General features: G+C 39.2%; 1 protein-coding gene across 4 annotated transcripts in view; it reads right to left on the bottom strand.

Annotated features, from left to right (window-relative positions):
- Positions 1-18268, bottom strand: part of RBM41 (RNA binding motif protein 41) — a 60597-nt gene extending 42329 nt beyond the window's left edge. For 2 of the 4 annotated variants that reach the window (XM_044234342.1, XM_044234341.1), the window contains exons 1-4: positions 17935-18238; positions 15066-15182; positions 14306-14498; positions 13807-14011 (exon numbers count right to left, since the gene is read on the bottom strand). In XM_044234342.1, the coding sequence (XP_044090277.1) occupies positions 13807-14011; positions 14306-14498; positions 15066-15182; positions 17935-18155 (736 nt within the window). In that variant the 5' untranslated portion in view covers positions 18156-18238. The other 2 variants (XM_044234344.1, XM_044234343.1) reach the window with 2 other exon arrangements.
- Positions 18269-21957: the final 3689 nt, after the last annotated feature.

Raw genomic sequence — 21957 nt, 5'->3', positions numbered from 1 at the left:
TCTGGGTGGCCTTTCTAGTAGTTTCCTGGAAGATTTCACAGGCAAGGCTCTCCTTGATGTAACTCAAAGCTCACCAACCAGTGCTCAGAGCCTTCTTCCCCAGAACTTCTGTCAAAAATAATCAGAGGCAGGGGATGCCTGGGTAGCTCAGTCCGTTAAGCATCTGCCTGCAGCTCAGGTCATGATCCTGGTGTCCTAGGACCAAGTCCCACATCAGGCTCCTTGCTCAGCAGGGAAACTGCTTCTCCCTCTGCCTGCTGTCCCCCCTGCCTGTGCTCTCTCTCTTCCTCTGACAAATAAATAAATAAAACCTTTAAAAAAAATACTCAGAGGCAGTTGGTGAATTCTTCCCCTGCCTGAGGTGGTAGAGCTGGGATAAACAATAGGTTAACCAAAAACGCCTAGACAGAAATTTGGGGGAATGGAATGTCCTTAGAGGGCAGTGAAAAGCTCCAACATATTTCCAGGAATCTAGAAGGCCACACATGTGCATAGGCCTGTCCTCATGGCTGGAGCTGTATGCACACTCAGGAAAAACTAGAAAAAACCCTAAGCTCTTACCTGACTAATCTTAAGTCTCTGCATAAGCAGGAAGTGAGGGTTAAAATGCAGTTGTAAACTGCTTGGCTGACTTTGGAAGATGTGCTCAGTTTGCATACAAATCCTCCATGACTAGGAAATCCCTTAGTTCTGGGAAGAGTACTAGTTCTAGGAATAATTAAAACACTGTGTTAAGTAAGTTAAAGAAGGTCACATGGTCCCATTTATAATGAAATGTCCAGAATAGGCAAGTCCATAGAGAGGAACAATAGAATAGTTGCTATCTGGGCTGGGAGAAGAAAAAGGGACTGAGAACCATCTCTCGGGTGATGGACATGTTCTAAAATTAGATTGTGATGATGGCCGACCAACTCTGTAAATTTACTATAAGTCACCAAATTGTACATTTAAAATTAGTGAGTTTAATGCTATGTCAATCTTAACACAATAAAAAAGTGGGGGGGGAAATGACCTAACTACATTCTATAGTAAACTCATTAAAAAAATGAAACTTACTTTCAAATATAGTAATATAGATAGGATAAAAGTAAAATGGACAGAAAGTAGTTCTAGAATGTTGGAGTAAGGACCTTGAAAATCCGCTCTTCCATAAACCCAAAACTCATTAAAAATTAAACTTTTGATAAGCCTAGAAATTAAATAGAGGCATACAACAATAGAAAGAACAGTTACTCAAGAAAAACAGCTGAGTCTCACTAAGAACAGTAAGATTTACTGCATTTCAACTTTCTGTAATCATGATTTCCTCTCTCCAACTTCGCAGTAGCCTTGAAAGCCAACCACCTTGCAACTGTGGTAACTGTAAATAAAACAGCAGCTTAGCTGATCTTATAGGAAGTAGAGCAGTCTGAAGTTCACCAAAAGCACCATCCTAAGAGAACTGTCACTGCTTGACCAGCCTAGTACTTCACTGAAAAGCTATAATCTGAGGGTTTGTCTTTGACTTGGTTCACATCTCACTCGGCAGGAACAGCCCAGCCCTAAGGCATTTGTCAAAACTAATTGGTGAGGGTTGTTCAACACTGTAGCTGCTTGAGAAAGCATTACCAGTTGGGGCTAACAAGAGGATGACAAAAAAGTTAAAAGAAGACATAGGGAATGAGCACACACTTACGGTTTTCAAAAATATACTACAAAGCTATAGCAATGAAAACAGTATGGTACTAGCATAAAGACAGACATACAGACCAGTGGAACAGACTAGAAAGCCCAGAAATACGCCCTCACATATATGGTCAACTGGTCTTTGGCAAGAGTGGCAGGAATACACAATGGAGAAAGGATAGTCCCTTCAATAAATGATGCTAGATAACTGAATCTCCACATGGAAAAGAATGAAATGGGGCCCTTATTTTATACCGGTTACAAAAGTCAATTAAAAAAAAATGGATTAAAGACTTGGGGCACCTGGGTGGCTCAGTGAGTTAAACCCTCTGCCTTTGGCTTAAAAGACCCTGCATATAGACACCCTTCCCCCAGCCATAGATTAACTAACCGCTCTTTTGCTTTTCTGTAACTGCTTGGCTGAAAAACATCCTCCCACTACCTGCCACCTTATCCCAAAAACCGGGAGAGAACAAGGACTGAAAGTCTCTAGAGTCCGGCCCGGTCGTCTCGAGGAATTCTGAAGGAACTAACAGCTGTGACCTCAGAAAACCCACATTATGTTTTAAAACATCCAATAGGAAACCTGTTGCTTAGCCGTTGCTCCTGTACCCCTTCTTGCCCTATAAAAAAGCTTGTAAGCCTGAAGCCTGCGCGCTCAGCTAGCTGGTGCTGCTGACTGCCCGCAGGCGCGTCTGTGAAGAATAAACCCTCTTGCTTTTGCATCCAGTGGAAGTCTGGTGTTCGATTCTTGGGTGGTGAGGTCCGAGGGTCTTTCAGGCTCAGGTCATGATCCCAGGGTCCTGGGATTGAGCCCCGCATCAGGCTCTCTGCTTAGCAGGGAGCCTGCCCCCCCCCGCCTGCCTCTCTGCCTACTTGTGATCTCTGTCTGTCAAATAAATAAATAAATAAATAAATCTTTAAAAAATAATTTAAAAATATTTTTTAAATGGATTAAAGACTTAAAAAGCAGACCTGAAACTCTAAAACTCCTAGAATAAAACAGAGGAAAATTGTCTTGACATTGGTAGTGGTGATGATTTCTTAAATATAACTACGAAAGTACAGGTAAGAAAAGCGAAAATAGAAAGTGGAACTATATCAAACTAAAACCTGCATAGCAGAAGACATAATTAACAGAGTGAAAGACCATATATCCAATAAGGGGTTAATATCCAAAACATATAGGGAACTCCTACAACTCAACTTAACTATACTGGAATTCAAAATTTTTAAGATTTATATATTTATTTGAGAGAGAGAGAAAGAGAGAGAAAGCATGAATGGGGGGAGCGGCAAAGGGAGAGACTCTTTAAGCAGACTCCCCACTGAGTACAGAGCCCAACGCAGGGCTCAGCCTCACAACCCATGAGATCACGACCTGAGCCAAAAGCAAGGGTTGGACACTTAATCCACTAAGCCACCCAGGGACCCCTGGAATTCAAATTTTAAAAAAATTATTTACCATGAGAGACTATGGACTCTGAAAATCTGAGGGGTTTTAATTGACAGGTGGGTGGGAGGTTGGGGTACCAGGTGGTGGGTATTATAGAAGGCACAGATTGCATGGAGCACTGGGTGTGGTGAAAAAATAATGAATACTGTTATGCCAAAAATAAGTAAAAATAAATTTAAAAAAATTATTTAAAAATTAAAATAAAAAAACCTGGGGCGCCTGGGTGGCTCAGGTCATGATCCCACAGTCCTCGGATCGAGCTCCACATCGGACTCTCTGCTCAGTGGGAAGCCTGCTTCTCCCTCTCCCACTACCCCTGCTTAGGCTCTCTCTCTATGTCTCTCTCTGTGTCAAATAAATAAATAAAATACATAAATAAATAAAACAAAAAAAAATTTAAAAACCTGATTAAGAAATGTGCAAAGTATATGGACATTGGGGAGGGTATGCGCTTTTGGGTAAATTGGAAGGGGGAGGTGAACCATGAGAGACTATGGACTCTGAAAAACAATCTGAGGGGTTTGAAGTGGTGGGGGGGTGGGAGGTTGGGGTACCAGGTGGTGGGTATTGTAGAGGGCACGGCTTGCATGGAGCACTGGGTGTGGTGAAAAAATAATGAATACTGTTTTTCTGAAAATAAATAAATTGGAAAAAAAAAGAAATGTGCAAAGTATTTGTATAGACATTTCTCCAAAGAAGATATGCAAATGGCCAACAGGAATATGAAAAAGTGCTTAAGAGCCTTAATCATCAGGGAAATGGCAATCAAAACCACAGTGAGATATCCCCTCACAATTGTTAAAATAGCTAACATCAAAGAAAACAAAATATAACAAGTGTTGGTGAGGATCTGGACAAACTGGAATCTTTGTACACTTTCAGTGGGAATGTAAAATGGTGTAACTACTACAGAGATCACTTAGGTTTCTGCAAAAGTTTAAAAATAGAAATACCATGTGTTAAAACAACCCTACCGTTAAGTATTCATTCAAAGAACTGAAATCAGAGCCCGCAAGAGATATCCGTACTTCTGTATTCAGCGCTATACTGTTCACGACAGCCAGGATGCAGAAACAAACTAACTGTCCATCAATGAATGAAGATAATGTGGTATATACATACAATGGGATATTATTCAGCCTTAAAAAAAAGAAGAAAATCCTGCCACCTTGACAACACAGATGAACCTTGAAGACATTCTGCTAAGTGAAATAAGCCACAGATGAACCTTGAAGACATTCTGCTAAGTGAAATAAGCCAGGCACAAAAGGACAAATGCTGCCAACTTATGTAAGGTATATAAAATAATCAAACAGAGAATATAATGGTGGTTGCCAGGGGCTGGGGTAAGGGGAAAATGGGGAGTTATTATTCAAAGGTTACAAAGTTTCGGCTATGCAAAATGACTAAGATCTAGAGACCCACTGTACAATGTTGTGCCTATATTTAATAATACTGCATTGTACACTCAAAGATTTGTTTAGTGTTTTTATAAAAAAGAAAGAAAAAGAGGAAATGAGATGTCCATAAGGGGCTTTGAGAAGTTCAGACATACTCCTGGGACTCTAGAAGGTAACAAACACGTGCTGAGCTATGTGTGTGCCCAGGAAAGTTAGTGCCTGAGAAGTCACTAATCTCTCACCTCTGACTAACCTTGAGGCTCTGAACAAGTAGGAAGTGAAGTCTAAGGCACAGCTGCAAACTGCCTGGTGGGGGACTGAAGGAGGGACCCAACACACACACCCTCAACAAAGGCTGATAGAACTTTTTGGCTCAAGGTACTTAAGGAAAACCTTCTCATTAGTGGACCACTCTGCTAACTGAACAGACTTCAGCAGCTGCACATGACAAAGAATTCAAATTTACAGCATTAGTCTAGGACAGTCACTATACAAACATCAAGAACAACTATCCCTGGGTGTGTGGGGGAAAATGACTTTCAGAATTGTCACATTACATTATTTTAAGTGACTCAGTTGCACCAAAAAAATGTTAGACTGCTATGGACTAAATATCTGTCCCCCACCCCCCAACAGGTATTTTGAAACCCTACTGGTGATGTGATGGTAATAGGAAGTGAAGACCTTTGGGAGGTAACTGGGATTAGATAAGGTCTTGAGGGTGGAGCCCTCATGAATGGGATCAGTACCCTTACAGAAGTAATGAGAACTTGCTTCCTCTCCCTGTTCTCTGGTATGTGAGGGTTCAACAAGAAGTTAGCAGTCTGAAACCCAAAACAGGGTTCTGACCAGAACCTGATCATAATGGAACCCTGATCTCAGACTTCCCGCCTCCAGAACTGCGGGAAACAAATCTGTTGTTTATAAGCTACCCAGTTGATGGTTCTTTGTTATAGCAGCCTGAGTTGATTAAGACAAAGACATTGAAAAAAAGGGAAAGAAAAGGAGAACATGGCCCATACACAGGAAAGAAGAAACAGTCAATGGAAGCTTTCATGAGAAAGCACACTGGGCTTCTCAGACAAAACTTTTAATCAGTTGTTGTTAAGTTCTTCAAACAATTAAAGAAAACCATGTATATAAATAACTAAAGGAATGTTTCAGAATGCCTTACCAAATAGGGAATAAAAATAAAGAGACAGAAATTATAATAAAGAACTAAATAGAAATTCTGGAGTTGAAAAGTACAGTAACTGAAATGAAAACTATACTAGAGGGGCCCAACAGAAGATCTGGGCTGACAGAGAAATCAGCAAACTTGAAGACATGTTGACTACTCATCTAAGGAAGATTACTCTGAGGATCAAAAACAAGAAAGAATAAAGAAAAAATAACAGCCTTAGAGACCTGTGGGTAAGCATCATGCACACCAACATATCCATAATGGAAATCTCAGAAGAAGAAAGAGCACAAAGAGTATTTGGAGAACTAATGCCTGAAAACTTCTTAAAATTGATGAAAAGCATTAATCTACACATTACAGAACCTTGAAAGAATCCAAGTAGGACAAACTCAAGGGACCTATTTGGAGTCTGTCCAAGAGACATTCAGACATGTAGCCAAACTGTCAAAATCAAAAGATGAAGATTGAATCCTGACTATAGCAAGAGAGAAGAGACTCATCATGGACAAGGAGTCCTAAATAAGATCAACAGTTGGCTGCTCAACAGGAACTACATGGGCCAGAAGGCAGTAAGACGACATATTTGGTGTGCTAAAGGAGAAAGACTACCAACCAAAAACTTCAGACTAGCAAAAAAAACTATACTTTAAAACTAAAGGAGAGGGGTGCCTAGGTGGCTCATTCGGTTAGGCATCTGCCTTCGGCTTGGGCCATGATCCCAGAATCCTGGGATCGAGTCTCAAATCAGGCACTCTGCTCAGAAGGGAGCCTGCCTCTCCCTCTCCCTCTGCCTACTTGTGCTCTCTCTCTCTGTGTGTGTCAAATAAATAAATAAACTGACAAACAAAAAAAACTTAAAAAAAAAATAAAAATAAAGAAGAAATTAAGACATTCCAAGATAAGCATAGACTAAAAGAATTCATCACTATAAGACCTACCCTATGAGAAAACTGTAGGGAATACTTCAGGCTGAAATAAATGAACACTCTTCAGGAACTCAAAAAAAGAAAACTATAAAAAGTTGACTGTATAGGAAAACATAAAAAAAAACCCACAGTATATATGTATTTGTCTTTGTAACTCATTTTCTTATCCTGACTTAGGAAATAACTACATAATGAAATAATTATAATACTATGCTGATGAGCTTGAAATCTATAAAGATGTAATTTGTGTGACAGTAATAGTACAAAGGAAGAAGGAGAAAACAGATAAACAGGACAAAGTTTTTGAGTATTTCTGAAATTATGTCAGTATTAATACAAACCTTTTTTTTTAAACTAAGATGTTAATTATAATCCCCAAGACAACTATTAAGAAAGCAACTAAAAAGATAGTAAAAGAAGCAACACGTTAATTAAAATTATATACTGGAAAAACCTACTTCATGTGAAGGAATAAATGGAATAACAGAGGGGGAGAAAGGAAAGAAGACAAAGAGTAAAATGGCAGACCAAATCCTATTTTAGCAAAAGATTTCAATTACATAGATTAAATATAAATGAACTAAACACTCAATTGGAAAAGTAGATATAAAAAAGGAAAACACAACCTAACTATTTGCTGTCCATAAGAGATACACTTTAGGGGCGCCTGGGTGGCTTAGTCAGCTAAGCATCTGCCTTCAACTCAGGTCATGACCCCAGGTCCTGGGATAGAGCCCCTTGTTGGGCTCCCTGCTCAGTGGGGAGCCTGCTTCTCCCTTTCTTCCCTGTTAGCTTGTGATCTGTTGCTATCTCTGTCTCTGTCTCTGTCTCTCTCTCTCAAATAAATAAAATCTTTTTAACAAAAGAGAAAGAGATACACTTTAGACTTTTTAAAAAGTTGAAAGTAAAAGGATGGAAAAAGATGTTCCATGCAAAAGAAGAATCAAAGTAGAGCAGGGTATAAGAAATTCTTCATTCTTCTTCTTTCCTTGGTAAGTCTAGCTAAGGATTCTGAATTTTGTTGATCTTTCCAAAGGACCACTTTTGGTTTTGCTTATTCTCTGTATTTTTTAAAATTATTTATTATTATTATTTTTATTTTTGCTCTAAGCTTATCATTTTCTCCCTTCAGTTTGATGTGGGTTTAGGTTTCTCTTTTTTTTTTTTTTTTGTAGTTTCTTTTTTTTATCGGGACTTTATATTTTTGGAGAAGTTACAGGTTCACAGCAGAACTGAGGGGAAGGTACACGGATTTCCCACATTACCCCATTTCCACACATGTATAGCCTATCCCATTATCAATATCCCCCATCAGAGTGGTACAGTTTTACAACTAATGGATCTACATTGACCCACTATGATTACACAAAGTTTACAGTTTACATTATGGTTCACTCTTGGCATTACACAGTCTAAGGATTTGGACAAATTTTTCTAGCTTTTAAAAAAATTTTATAGGTCTTAAGGTAAAAGCTTTTGGTTATTAATTTAAGAGCTTTCTTCTTTAGTAATATGGGAATTTATAACTATAAATATCCCCCTAAGCCCTGCTTTTACTACATCACGTAAGTTTTGGTATGTTAAGTTTTGTTTTCATTCACCTCAAAGCATTTTCTAATGTCCCTGGTGACTTCTTTTTGATCGGTTATTCAGTAGAGTGTCATTCCATTTCTGCATATTTGTACATTTTCTAAATGCCCTTCTATTACTGATTTCTAATTTCATTCAACTGTGAATGGAACTGGCAAGAGTGAACATCTTTGTCTTATTCCTGATACTGAGGGAAGTATTTCAGTCTTTCACCATTTATTATGAAGTTAATTACTAACACAATCATTAACACAAACATACGGCCAATTTATTTCTGACAAAAATATGCAAAGGCCAAGTAAATAGAGAAAAATACTCTCTTCAACATATGGTGCTGAAACAACTAGAAACTCACAGGCAAAAAAAATTAACCTTAACCTAAACCCCACACTTTATAAAAGCATCAAGACAAAATAGATCATAGATCTAAATGTAGAATATACAACCATTAAACTGTTTAAAGAAAAATCTTATTCATAATCTGCTGTCAAAGAGTTCTTTGACATAAAAAAGTATAATATGAAAGAAAAATTCTTTCTGATAATTGGATAACTGGATTATATCAAAATTTAAAACATCTGCTCTGAGGCAAAAAAAAATTTGTGTACTAAAAACTACAAAATGTTGCTAGAAGAATTAAAAATACAAATAAATGCAAAGACACCCCTTGTTCATGAATTGAAGACATATATATCATTAAGATGTCAATATTACCTAAAGTGCTATACAGATTCAGTATAATCCCTATCAAAATCCCAATGACATTTCTTCCAGAAATAGAAAAACCCATCCTACAATTCATATGGTGTCTCAAGGATTCCTCAATAGTGAAAATCTTGAAAAAGAACAAAGTTGGAGGTCTCACACTTTCTGATTTCAAAATGTACTACAAACCTATGGTAATTAAAACAGTGTGGCACTGGCATAAACACAGACATAAATACCAGTGGAATAGAATGGATAGCCTAAGAACAGACTCATATTTATGGTCAAATAATTTTTGGAGAGGGTGCTAAGAACATTTACTGTGTAAAGGACAGTCTTTTCAACAAGTAGTATTGGGAAAACTAGATTATCAATGTGCAAAAAACAAAGTTGGATCCTTACCTTATAACATATATAAAAAATCAACTCAAGATGGACCAAAGACCTAAACATAAGGGCTAAAACTATAAAATGCTCAGGAGATAACATAGGAGAAAACCTTTATGACATTAGATTTGGCAATGATTTATTGGCCATGACACCAAAAGCATAGGTAACAAAAGAAAAAACTGACAAATCAGACTTCACCAAAAACATAAACTTTTGTGCATCAAAGGACACTATCAACAGAGTGAGAAGGCAACTCATGAAATGAAGGAAAATACTGGCAAATTATGTACCTGATAAGGGAATTAACATTTAGAATATGCAAAAAAAAGCTGACAACTCAACAAAAAATAAACAACCAGTTTAAATAATGGGCAAAGGCAGTACACAGACATTTTTCCAAAGAAGGTACACAAAGGCCAAAAAGCACATGAAAAAGATGCACAACATCACTAATCATTAGGGAAATGCAAATCAAAACCACAACAAAGTACCACTTCACACCCACTAGAATGGCTGTCACAAAAAAGAAAAGAATTTAAGTGTCGGGCAAGGGTGTGGGGGAAACTGGAATCCTTCTTCATTGCTGGTGGGAATGTAAAATGATACAGCCTCTGTGGAAAACAGTATGGTGGTTCCTCCAAAGATTGAACACAGAATTGCATATGATCCTGCAATTCCACTTCGGGGTATATATGCAAAAGAACTGAATGCAGGGACTTGAACAGACACTTGTACATCCAGTTTCACAGCAGCATTATTTACAATAGCCAAAGGGCAGAAGCAACGCAAGTGTCTACGGAAAAACTAAGGGATAAACAAAATGTGATAGGTACATATAATGGAATATTATCCAGCCTGAAGGAAGGAAGGAAGTTCTGACACATGGATGACCTCGAAGACATGAAGTGAAATAAGCCAGACACAAAAGGACAAATGCAAGATTCCACTTATATGAGGTACCTAGGGTATTCAAATTCACAGAGACAGAAGGAATGGTGGTTGCCAGGGGCAAAGGGGAGGAGTGTAAGGGGAAAGGTGTTTAATGGGTACAGAGTTTCGGTCTGGGAAGAGAAAGAAATTCTGGAGATGGATAGTGATGATGGTTGCAGAACAATGTGAATATACTTAATGCCACAGAACTGTACACTGAAAGCATGGTTAAAATGGTCAATTTTATGTTAGGTATATTTTACCATGACTTAAAAAGTTTGTTCTGCAAAAGACACTGTTCAGAGAATGAAAAGATAAGCTACAGACTGGGATAAAATATTTGCAAATCATATAGCCGTCAGAGAACTGCATTTAGAACATGTAAAGAACTCTCAAAAGTCATGAAGAAAATACACAACCCAGTTAAAAACCAGCACAAGATTGGAACAGACACTGCAGCAAACAGGATAGAAAGATGGCAAATAAGCACATGAAAAGATGTTCAACATCATTAGCTACTAAGGAAAAGCAAATGAAAACTACGATGAGATACCACTGCACGGCTACTAGAAGAACTAAAATAAATACCAACAATACCAAATGCCGACAAAGATGTAGAGCAACTGGAACTCTCATACATTGCTGGTGGGAATGCAAAATGGTTCAGCCATTCTGGAAAATGGTTTGGCAGCTTCTTATAAAGTTAAACAAACACTTACCATATGACCCAGTAATCCCACTCCTTATTTACCTTAGAGAAATAAAAATTTATGTTCACACAAAAACCTGTACAAAAATGTTCGTATCAGTATTATTCATAGTCACCATAACCTGGAAACAGCCCAAATTGCACTTCAATGGGTAGATGGATACACGAAGTCTGGAATATCCGCACAATGGAATGCTACTCAGCAAAATGAAAGAACTATCAATACACACGACTTGGATGACTCTCAAAGGCATTATACTAAATGAAAGAAGCCACACTTAAAAGATGACGTGCTGTACTATTCTACCTTTATGACATTCTTTAAAAGACACAACCATAGAGATGGAAAATAAATCAGGGATTACCAGAGATTATGGGTGGAGTTGGGGGTGACCATCAATGATGGGATGAGGGACTTTTAGAGTGATCAAGCTGTTCTCTATCCTGATTGTGGTGGTGGTTACATGAATTTACATGATTTACATGATTTACAATTCATGGAATTGTACACCAAGGAAAAAATAAGAAAGAAAAACAGACAATTTTATTGTAAATTCATTTTTAAAATAAAAGAGAATATTGCTATTATACCATCATCATCATAATAATTATACTTTAGTGATTAATAAAAATATTCAGAATGAGTTGTGAAATAGAATCCAAAAATCATTAAGGTCATTTTATGTCTGGTACAATAACATAAAGGTATAGAGAAAAAAATCAACAACACTAAATGTAAAAGTTTTACAACTTCTAATAACTCCTCTCTTTAATATTCTTTATCAGGATAAATGGCTCCCTCTGGATCATTTCCTACAAACATTGTCATATACTGAATATGGAATTAAATAAGCACTCAACTCAGAAGTCTGGGACCCTATGTTACATTCCTAAATCTAACACTGTAAGAAAACTCTCGACTTGCCTTTTGTGCCTAATTTTATCTTCCTCTTCATTGAGGTCATGTACTTGTCTGCACTTGTCTTTTTGTGGTATGCTGTGAAGGTTTAAAGCAAGGAGTTTCAAAGATAGGAAACAGAACAGATTCATACACCACCCACCCACCCCAAATACCAGGTACTGCTCTAGGTGATTTACATGTATTACCTCACTTAATCCTCCTAACGACCCTCAAATGTAGGTCTTATTAATATTCTCATCTTACAAGATGAAGACACTGAAGTGTAGGGCGGTAGCTTGCCCAACATCTTACAACAAGCTAGCTAAGTGGGGGAGCCAGGGTTTTTCCAGCAGTCTGCCTCCAGAGCCCATGCTCTTAATCAGTATACTAGGTCTCTCCACAAAAGGCTGTTCACTTGTTCTTTCATTCCTTCCTTCACCACTGCTCTTCCACGTCTATGGTCTCTGTCTCTAACAAGGCATTCATTCATGCTCACGGCTTTACCTGTCTGCCACCTGAGTGTCCGTGATTCCCACGTCTATGCAGCCAGCTCTGACCACTCCACTGACTTCCCTGCTGCATTTCCGACCACCTTCTCAATATGTGCATTTAATGATCCTGCCACTCTTACCAAATCAACATGTTTCAAATTGAACTCGTCTTTCATCAGAAACTCCCCATAAAGACTTTCTTCATTTTGCCAGTTGTTAAAAAGTCACCCAGGCTTGAAAATGTCTGGGTTGTCTCTGACCTCACCTTCGACCCTCCTCCTTCATTCTCAGTCAGTAAGTCTAACCAGTTCTTCCTTTGTGATGTCTCTTATAACCACACCTACCTCTCTTTCCAATACCACTGCCATCATTCTAGTCTAGATCTCCATGCCTAGATGACCATAATGCCTCCTAAATCATTCTCGCTGCTTTCAGTTCTTTCTCTGCCTCATCCTATTTTTTTGGCCACTAGATTCATCCTTTTCAAATACTGCTTTTACCGGGTTACTCCTGGCTCAGAATCCTTTCACCATATCCAAACTATCTGAATAACTGACTCTGTACAGGTCTCTACTACCCACCAAATAAGGTCTAAAATTTTTAGCTACCTTTCTAACCTGGTCTTTCACAAGAGCCCCAAACACACAATAGTGTTCATACCATCTGCTGCAAATGAACTGCTTTTCCTTCTCCTTACTACAGAATAGGTAGTATTAAAAGAGCACTGAAATCTTACCTCCTCTGAGAGGCCTTCTTCAGTTATGACAAAGCACGGTGCCAAAGCACGGTGGCCTTTTCCTTCCTTTCCCTCCTATGAACTATAGCACTTAACAACTATATCCAGTGTTGTCACCAAATGTTACATGGTTCTCTCTCCAACCAGACTATAATTGCTACAAGGTCAGGAACGATTTCCTAAACTTCTGAGCACCTCCCACAGTGCCTAGCAAAACTTATCTGTTAAACTAATACTTTCTGGTTAAGATGCATAACATTTATCTATGTATTTTGTGCTCATATACAGTTCAGCCCAAAGACCCTTCACAGTCTAGCCTCACCTCCCTTTCCAGTGTCACTGCCTCGCATCCCCTGCTGTGTCCCATACTTCCTGCCACAATGAACTTCTCATTGTTCCCTAGATGCACTATGTCCCTTCACAGACCTGTTCCTGTATCAAGGCTTAGTACAAATGTCAACTCCTGACTCCCCCCAACTAGACTTCCATGTTCAATGTTCTGTGCTCCCTTAGCATTTTATTCACATCTCCGTATCACTGATTTCCATGTGGTATCACAACTGACTGTGTACGTATTTGTGTCTGCCATGGACATATACATTCCTCAAGGAGACTGATTGTTTGTCCTTCCCCTACTCCCTTCACTAACTCTTCATATTTAATGTCCTGCTGTTAAATCTTTCTCTCAGTGAAAGAGGACGTTAAAGCGATGGCAATCACATACCTTGGTAATAAAGAGCCTTGAGGAAGGAGTGCCGATCGGCTCCCTGAAATAAAGACTTTTCGATTTCCATTTCTCGCCGGGTCAGCTGTTTGCTCTTGGCAAATCTCTGTGGTAGGCAGAGGATGCGCTGACGCTCCGAGATCCTTTCTTCAATATCTTGAAGACGGTTCTGGATTGCTTCCGGGGTTGCCCTCAGTCTTGTCCTCTGAAACCAGAGAAATGAGATGGCATGTGTCATAGAGAACACAGCCTGAAAGTGATGATCTAATGCCTCAGATAAGAAAGAAGCTGGTGAAGGACCAGAGGTGACTGTTCATAGATGTGTTAGTGAAAAAGTCAAGGAAGACATTCTCTTTACCAAGACCCCTATCACAGAAACCAAAGAAAACTCACATACAGAGCTCAGTTTGGTAAGAACTAAAAATGAAAAGGCTCTCAGTGTTAAAGGAAGCGATCTTCCCCTTGATTCTTTAGGAAAAATAAAAATGGCCCCACTCACCTTTTCACCTGAAACATGGCTCTTCCAGATCAAGATTTCTGTTTCATTGAGCCCCAGTTCCCTAAGAGAAGCAGTTTCCTGGTCCTTCTCATGCAGTGTCTGGAACTGGGACAAAGTCATAGTCCCAGCTGCTTCCTTCCCAAAGGGCTTGTACATAGTACCAGGAGCAAAGCTCTCTTTCTTAGACACACATCTGCAAAACAACCAGGAAGCAAGTTAAGAATATCTTCAGGTTACCACAATTTACAGAAATAGGACTAGCCATGAAAAGAGGCACAATGGAACATACTAGCAATTTCTCTCTCATGTCCTGTTTCTAGGCTGAAAGCACCACTGCAATGACATGGAATTCCGTCCTTATTCCCCTCACCCAGGGCCAATAAATGAATGAATCAAGTATTTATTGAATACCTACTACACATCAGACACTGGGGCAGGTACGGAGGATTTAATGGCAAAAAAAGATAAAAATGGTTTCTGCTTTTGCAGAAGAGAATCAAGTAAACAGACAATGATCTTATTGGGTTATAAGTGTTATGTATGTTAAGGGAAGACAGGAACAGGCACCTAGCCCAGACTTAGTGGGATATGGAAGGCTTCCCAGAGGAAGAGACACAGAAGCAAAATGCTGTCCAATAAGTAGAAGTTGGCCAAGGAAAAGGGAGTGGGAGAGGAGTGTTCCATCCGGCCTTTCAGAGGCGTCGGCCACCTGGAGGTGAGGGTCTATGATACTCTACCTGTTCGCAAAATCAATACCTACTCCTCAATGGAGACAGAGGTATCAAGTTGATGCTGAAGGAGGCTTTTCAGCTGCCTCTCCCCTTCTGTTTCCAACTCCTCCAGGACATGCTCACCACTTTTCACACAGCTATTTACCCTGGAGCAGATATAAGAATGTATACAGAAAGCAGAAGAAATAGTCAATCTCAAAACATGTTCTTTAGCTATATTATCTACCAGTAGTGACCCCATTTGTTTGAAGACACCCTTCCGTTTGTTGCCCTTCATCATTCATTCATCCTACAAATGTTTACTGAATACCTACTTCCATGCAATGCACTGTGCTAGGTACTGATGCAGTCAAAGATATTCAAGGCACAGTCCCTATCCTCAAGAAGCTTGCAATTTATTTAGGGCCTGTGTGTATGTGTTGTGTTGTATGCCTATGCGGGGAAGGAGGGAGAGGGAAGGGGACAGAGGGAGGATGAGAAAAGTACAAGATAATTGGGAGCTAGGATGGTAAATGAAGACTTTGGAAAGGTAATTCTTAAACTGGCATTTGAAGGACTGGGTATGATGAAGGAAAGAACAGGGAGGCTGAGTAAGAAGAGAAATAATAGTAAGCTCACTTTAGTTGGCATTCACATATAAGCACTAGGAGATAATCTTGGAGGGGGTAATTAGACACAGATTTTGAATGGCCTTAAACACTCCAACTAAGGGGCCTGGGTCTTCATGTATAGGTAATAGAAAGCAATTTATTAGGCAGTTAAGTGGCAGGGTACAAATTATGGTTTAGGAAAATGAATGTGGTTATACTATGTCTTGTGGATTCACAGGAAAGAAACCAGAATGATGAGTTGGGAAACTCTTTAAATTTGTCAAGCGTAACACAAAGAAAGTTCAAACTGGAGTGGTAATAGTGGAAACAGAAAAGGAGACTTAGATGAGCAAGGCCTTTTGAAGGCAGGGGTAAGGAAGAAGTCAAAGATAAACCTGAAAGTTCAAGCTGTATAACTATGAGAATAATGGTACCAATGAAGGAAAGAGGAAAATCCAGATGGAATAAATGTTTTCAGAAGGGGAAAGTCAGTATTGTCTTAGCCAGGCTGAGTCAACTACCTATTACAACTGACACGCCAGCATGAAATATCAGGAATGCTGATATTTGTATGCTCAGTATGAAAGACATACTAAGTCTGCGGTGACAGTAAAGGTGATACTGGCTAACAGGAAACCAAGAGATGGAAGAATTGTACAGGTGAGAGTCTGAGGCTGGACATGGAAATCTCGAATCATCTGTGTTGGCAGGATCTGGAGTTGTGAAAGAGGAGGAGATCTCCAGAGACTACAGAAACAAATGCAAAGAGGGTCATGACACTTTATAGCTGAGGCACTACTCTGTAGAAATCTAGGTAATGCTATAAACTAGCCAATCCTAAGTAACTGAAAAACTCTTACTAGAGTGTAAATAGCAGGACCAGTAGAGTATGCAACAACAGATGATAATAGACAAAAATGAAATGAGTTAATTCCAAGAGAAAAACAAGTATGAAATACCTTCTTTATAAAATAGTCCTTTACCATTTGGGTTATGAGCAAGATCCCATACTCTAGAAAGACTGAGGCCTATTTTTAGAAAATTTTAAAATATCCTTCCTTAGGCCCATGGTTTTAAAAAAACTTCCAAGTATCTCAATTTTTATTTATTATTTAAAATTCTGAAATTTCTTACTATGTTTAAAGTGGCTTTGAAAGGAATAAACCCTAGTTAACTACATCGGTACACATGAACCTCAAAAAGAAATGCTGAGTGAAATAAAGGCAAGTCACAGAAAAATTCATACAGTCTGTATCCATTTACAGAGTTCAAAAATGGATAACACCAGCAACATTTTGTTTAGAGATAAAGTCATCTGTGGTGGACCTATTTTTTTTAAGCAAGGTAATGATTAAAGCCAAATTCTGGATGGTGATCCCCTCAGGGAGAAAGGAGGAAGGAGAAGCAATCAGGGAGGGGCACACAGGGGACTTTTTAAAAATTTTTATTTATTTGAGAGACAGACATAGGGAGTGAGAGAGAGCACAAGCAGCGTGAGGGGTGAAGGGATAAGCAGAGGCCCCGCTGAGCAGGGAGCTGGATGAGGGGCTGCATCCCAGAATCTGGGATCATGACCAGAGCTGTAGGCAGAGGCCCAGCCGAATGAGCTACCCAGGCGCCCCCAAGGGACCCATAAGATACTGCTAATGTTCTATTTCTAAAGCTTTAGTGGGTCCGAATCTATTATTATTCTTTAGACTGTACATATGCATTATTTTGCATGTATGAAATATCACAATAAGCATTTTTTAAAAGTCATTTTGAGGCAGGGAAACGTTTGTTTAAAAGATGCAGAAACCAACAATACAGGAGAGCATAATATCAGAACTTTAAATGCACCGCTGTATTCCAGAGTGATTATTCTACTTTGCAGTGAATCCAAAACTAATTTAATGAGGATCCTTTAAAAAAGCCATTGTGTACTGTCAACAACTGTGAAGCTCCGGCTTTCAACAATGACCAGCTAAGTTAAAGCTGCCATTTCCTGCAGAACCAGTAGGGGGAACTGCTTACAGCGCTGCTTTTCTTTTCCTATGATACACTGAGCCCGTTTTGTACTTTCCGTCTAAATTTTTAGAAACAAAGTATCAGTAGCTTAGGTTAAGATTTGAAAGCTCTACATGCTCTCAGGGCCCGAGAAAGTCTTCCTTAGTAAACAAACACTGCAAAAAAAAAAAAAAAGACACCCCCCCCCCTTCCCGCCCCCACCGTGTACCCTTCCGAGGATGAGATGGAGGTAGGGCGGGACGGGGAAGAGCTGGCCTGGCTTTCTCCCGCACTGGGCATCAGTCGGCCAAGACCCTTTTACCTGGGTGGGTCCGTGTGAAGTAGTAAGAAGCCACAGCATCCGTGCAGCTCCCGGGGCCGGAGCCGTGGCCTAGATGCCTGTGCTGGCAAGGCATTCCTACGGGAACCGGCGACGGAGGCCCTTCCTGAACTTCGCCCCGCAGGCCTGTCTAGCCCGTCTCCCCTCCTCCCTCCTCTTTTGTCTTCCCGCTCACACAAAATCGCATCCCGACAACGTGACATACCCCAAACACAAAGTCATAAAAGCCATTTTCAAAGTTAAAAGGTAGATGAGAGCTCCCTTCGCCGCCTGCTCTCAGAGAAGCCCTTACCTCTTCATGTTTCCACAGGCCCCTATCTCTAACTTGGGTGAATAGGCCGCGGACTTCAAGTCCCAGAACTCTGTGCGGCCGACTCTAAGGGGATTGTGGTGGAGTGCGCGGCTCTGGGAATTGTAGTCGCTCAGAGCTAAAGAAACGGAGAGTACGTACTCTACTGAGTAAGGTGTTGTAAGTTGTTTAAATATTTCTCCTGCGGGTTAACGGCAGCACCCAAAATATCCAGCTCATAAAGCTAGGAGTCATTTGAGACTTCTTGACTGTCTCATTCAAAATAGCCAAATCCTGGCTCCTCTACTTTTCCTCCAATGTATGCCTGTTAACAACCCTGCTTCTGCTTTCAAGGACTTATTATCGAGCCTACCCGCTGTTTCCAGCTGGGCCCATGATCCATCCTCTGCAGTGTAGTCCGTGATCAGACACAAGTTTGACCAGATCACCTGCACTAACGGTTTTCTCTAACTGTAACAGAAGCTTAGGAGATGTTGTACTTCCTACCCTGAGAATCAGAAGTCCTTACGAATGTTTTGTTGAAAATTAGGTTGAATCAAGAGAGAGAGGTATAGCATAGTGGTTAAGACCATGACCTCTGAGCTCCCAGAAATGGAAATACAAACATCCCTAAGTATATGAAAAGAAATTTAATCTCACTTAATAAGTGCGATGGAAATTTCGAAGTACAAGGACTATAAAGTATATGACCTGTACTCCTCAAAACTGTACAGGTTATCAAAAACGTGGGAAGTCTGAGAACGTCTCAGGGAAAGGAACCAAACGAGACATAATGACTAAATGTAATGTGATATCCTGCATGGGACTCTGAAACAGAAAAAGGGCCCTAGGTAAAAACTAAAAAAATATGAATAAACTATGCACTTTAGTTTATAACATTCATTAGATGTGACAAATATACCAGAATTATAAAGATGTTAACACTAGAGGTTAAATGAGTGGAGGTATACAGAACCCTGTACTATACAACTTTTCTATATATCTAAAACTGTTCTAAAAATAGTTTATTAAAAGTACACTAAAATAACATTTTCACCTACAAGATTAGTAAAGATCCAGAAGTTTGAGGGCACATTACTTTTGTTGAGATTGTGGGAAAATAAGCACTCTCATTACACACTGCTGGTAGGAACATAAATTGGTACAACCTCTATGGAAGGTAATGTGAGGATACAGTTGAAACCATAAGTCCCCATTCCCTTTAGAACAGAAATTCAACCTCTCTGAATAAGATCCTCAATACTATATGTCAAGTGTGTGTGTGTGTAATATGTATATATGTACATATGTATTTTATGTGTATATATTTCATACACATATACAAGTATATATGTATTTTACATGTAAAGTTATTCACTGCAACATTGTTTATAACCAAATTTTGCAAACATAAAATACCCACAAATGTAATAAATCCATTCAATGTAAAACTGTGCAGCAGTCCTAAAGATGACAGAGTTTACTGTGGGCTGCTACTGAACAATCTAAATTATGTTTAGTGAAATAGCCAGGTGCAGAACAGTATCAATAGTATGCTTCCATTTGTGTAAAAAAAAAGGAGGGGGATTATATGTATGTATGCTTGTGTATGCATCAAATTCCTCTGGGAAAACATAGAGACCAATGATAAATGAATGCTTCCAGGTAGGAGAGCTGGATGATTAGCAAAAAGGGTGGGGAAAAACTTCACTTTTTATACCTTTGATTTTTGAATATTTATTACCTAGTCAACATTTTTTTAATTAAAGGGACCCTTCTTATACCACAAAGAATAAAAAAAGAAAAAGATCATGTGTTTGGGGAGCACACTGTTTGGATTTCTCAGTTCCCATAGTTAGAGAGAACATAGTAGGCAGTTTGGACTTGATCTTTTGCTTTGCAAGTTATAAGACTATGTGAGTTTCAGTAAGTTTCTTTAACTGGTCTAGGACAGCTTCCTCATCTGTAAAATTGGGAGAGTACCTCTGAATAGGGTGACCATAAAGTGTTACATAAAATTATGGTTTTAAAGTCACTTGTAGGTGGTCCTCTATGAGCAAATATTCTGTGATCTGGTAGAACTTGTTCAAACTTTCTGTACTCCCATGCCCAAGTTAGAGGATAAGACAAAGAGCAGCTCCTAGAAGACACTGTACTTCCTAAGAACTTCTTACAGATTGAAAAGGTCACAGAAAGTATCTGAGTTATCCAAAACCTGTTATATGTATGTTCTTGAAGGACACGGATGAATGAATGCTGGTATAACATGTACTATTTTGTGGCTCCGGCAGAGAGCACAGAAAGAATGTAAGCGTGCACAAAGTGTGGGTCATACCAAAGCCTGTACCAGGTAAATCCTGTATGATGGTGAGGCTGAATTCTGCTGCTCAACCAAACTGTTCAATGGACACATCAATCCATAAGTAGATGGGAAAATCTGCCAAAGCTGCTGGTGTGTTTGTCCCCTGGGAAAGTGGCAAAGGGTGGAACAAATACTATACCAGACATGTGTACAACTTCGAATAAGACATACATCCTATCAGCACAGAAGAGATACACACTTCATTAGGAATCCATCTAGGTGGGATGAGTAGAGGATAAATGGCTAAAAAGACATGTAGAGTGGAACTGCAACTCGAAAGCAAGGTCATGAGGAAGTACTCTCTGTACCTGTGTATAACTGTAGCTAGTCCCAGTGGTTGGTAGCAAGGGACAAACATTCAGAAAATTGCACTAGAAGGAAAAACAGGCTATTTCTAGTTCTGCCAAACGTATTAACTGTGGAATAATAGCTATTTCTTTTCCCACGGCATGCCTTTCCCTGCTTTTAAAGGGAGACAGTGTATAAAAGCTTTGAGACAGTTCACAAAAAGCTTTGAGAGTCGTAGATGTTATTCATGGGCACAGACATCTTACCATGAGGTAATTTCACAATTTCATCTCAGAAGAATTTATGACAAACTGAAAAATATGCCTTATTTGTCTTTCTGACAATTTAATAAGGTTCGTTTAATTAAGCCAGAAGTTCTTCCTTAACACAGATATATTTTCAGTGTTTGTCCTTTTCAGATGCTTTGTTTGCAGCACATTTCTGATGAATACATTATGAAACAATGATAATTTCCAGATATGGAAGAAGATGCTAAAACCAAAACTCTTCTCTAGAAGAGGGCTAGCATCACTCATCCAATATTAAGAGAAATCAGCTGTTCATGTCTTTCAAATACCCCAAATGAGATAGCATAAATGCTGTTTTAGAGAAAATAACTACAGCATCTTTTTCAAAGGACAAAGAAAAGTCTACAAGGGTCAAATTTAATAACATGACAAATTTAAGAAATTTTCCTTCAGCTAAATCCTAACTGGTCTTGAATAATGGTTAGAAGAGGCTCAAGACTCTAGTACCTAACAAAAATGTTGCCTTAAAATGGGTTATTTGTGATCTTTTAATTAATATTTGTTCAACAATGTCATGTACTCTAGACACATGTTAGAATCCAAGTCAAAAGGAACCTTAGAGATGAATTAATCCAAGACTCCAGATTCCAGTACACGGAGATTCTGCCAGTAAATCTTATATTGTTAACTGCATTGATCTGGAAGCCACTCGCCACCCACCATTTTTCCAGCTCTTGGGGAAAAAAAACCCCTAGAACTCCCAGTACAAATCCAGCAGGAATACATGAGCCCCTCATTTCACTGAGGAACTTTAGAAT

Source organism: Neovison vison, chromosome X (genome assembly GCF_020171115.1).
Source record: "Neovison vison isolate M4711 chromosome X, ASM_NN_V1, whole genome shotgun sequence".
NCBI lineage: Eukaryota > Metazoa > Chordata > Mammalia > Carnivora > Mustelidae > Neogale > Neogale vison.
This window is presented reverse-complemented; position numbering and strand designations above follow the sequence as displayed.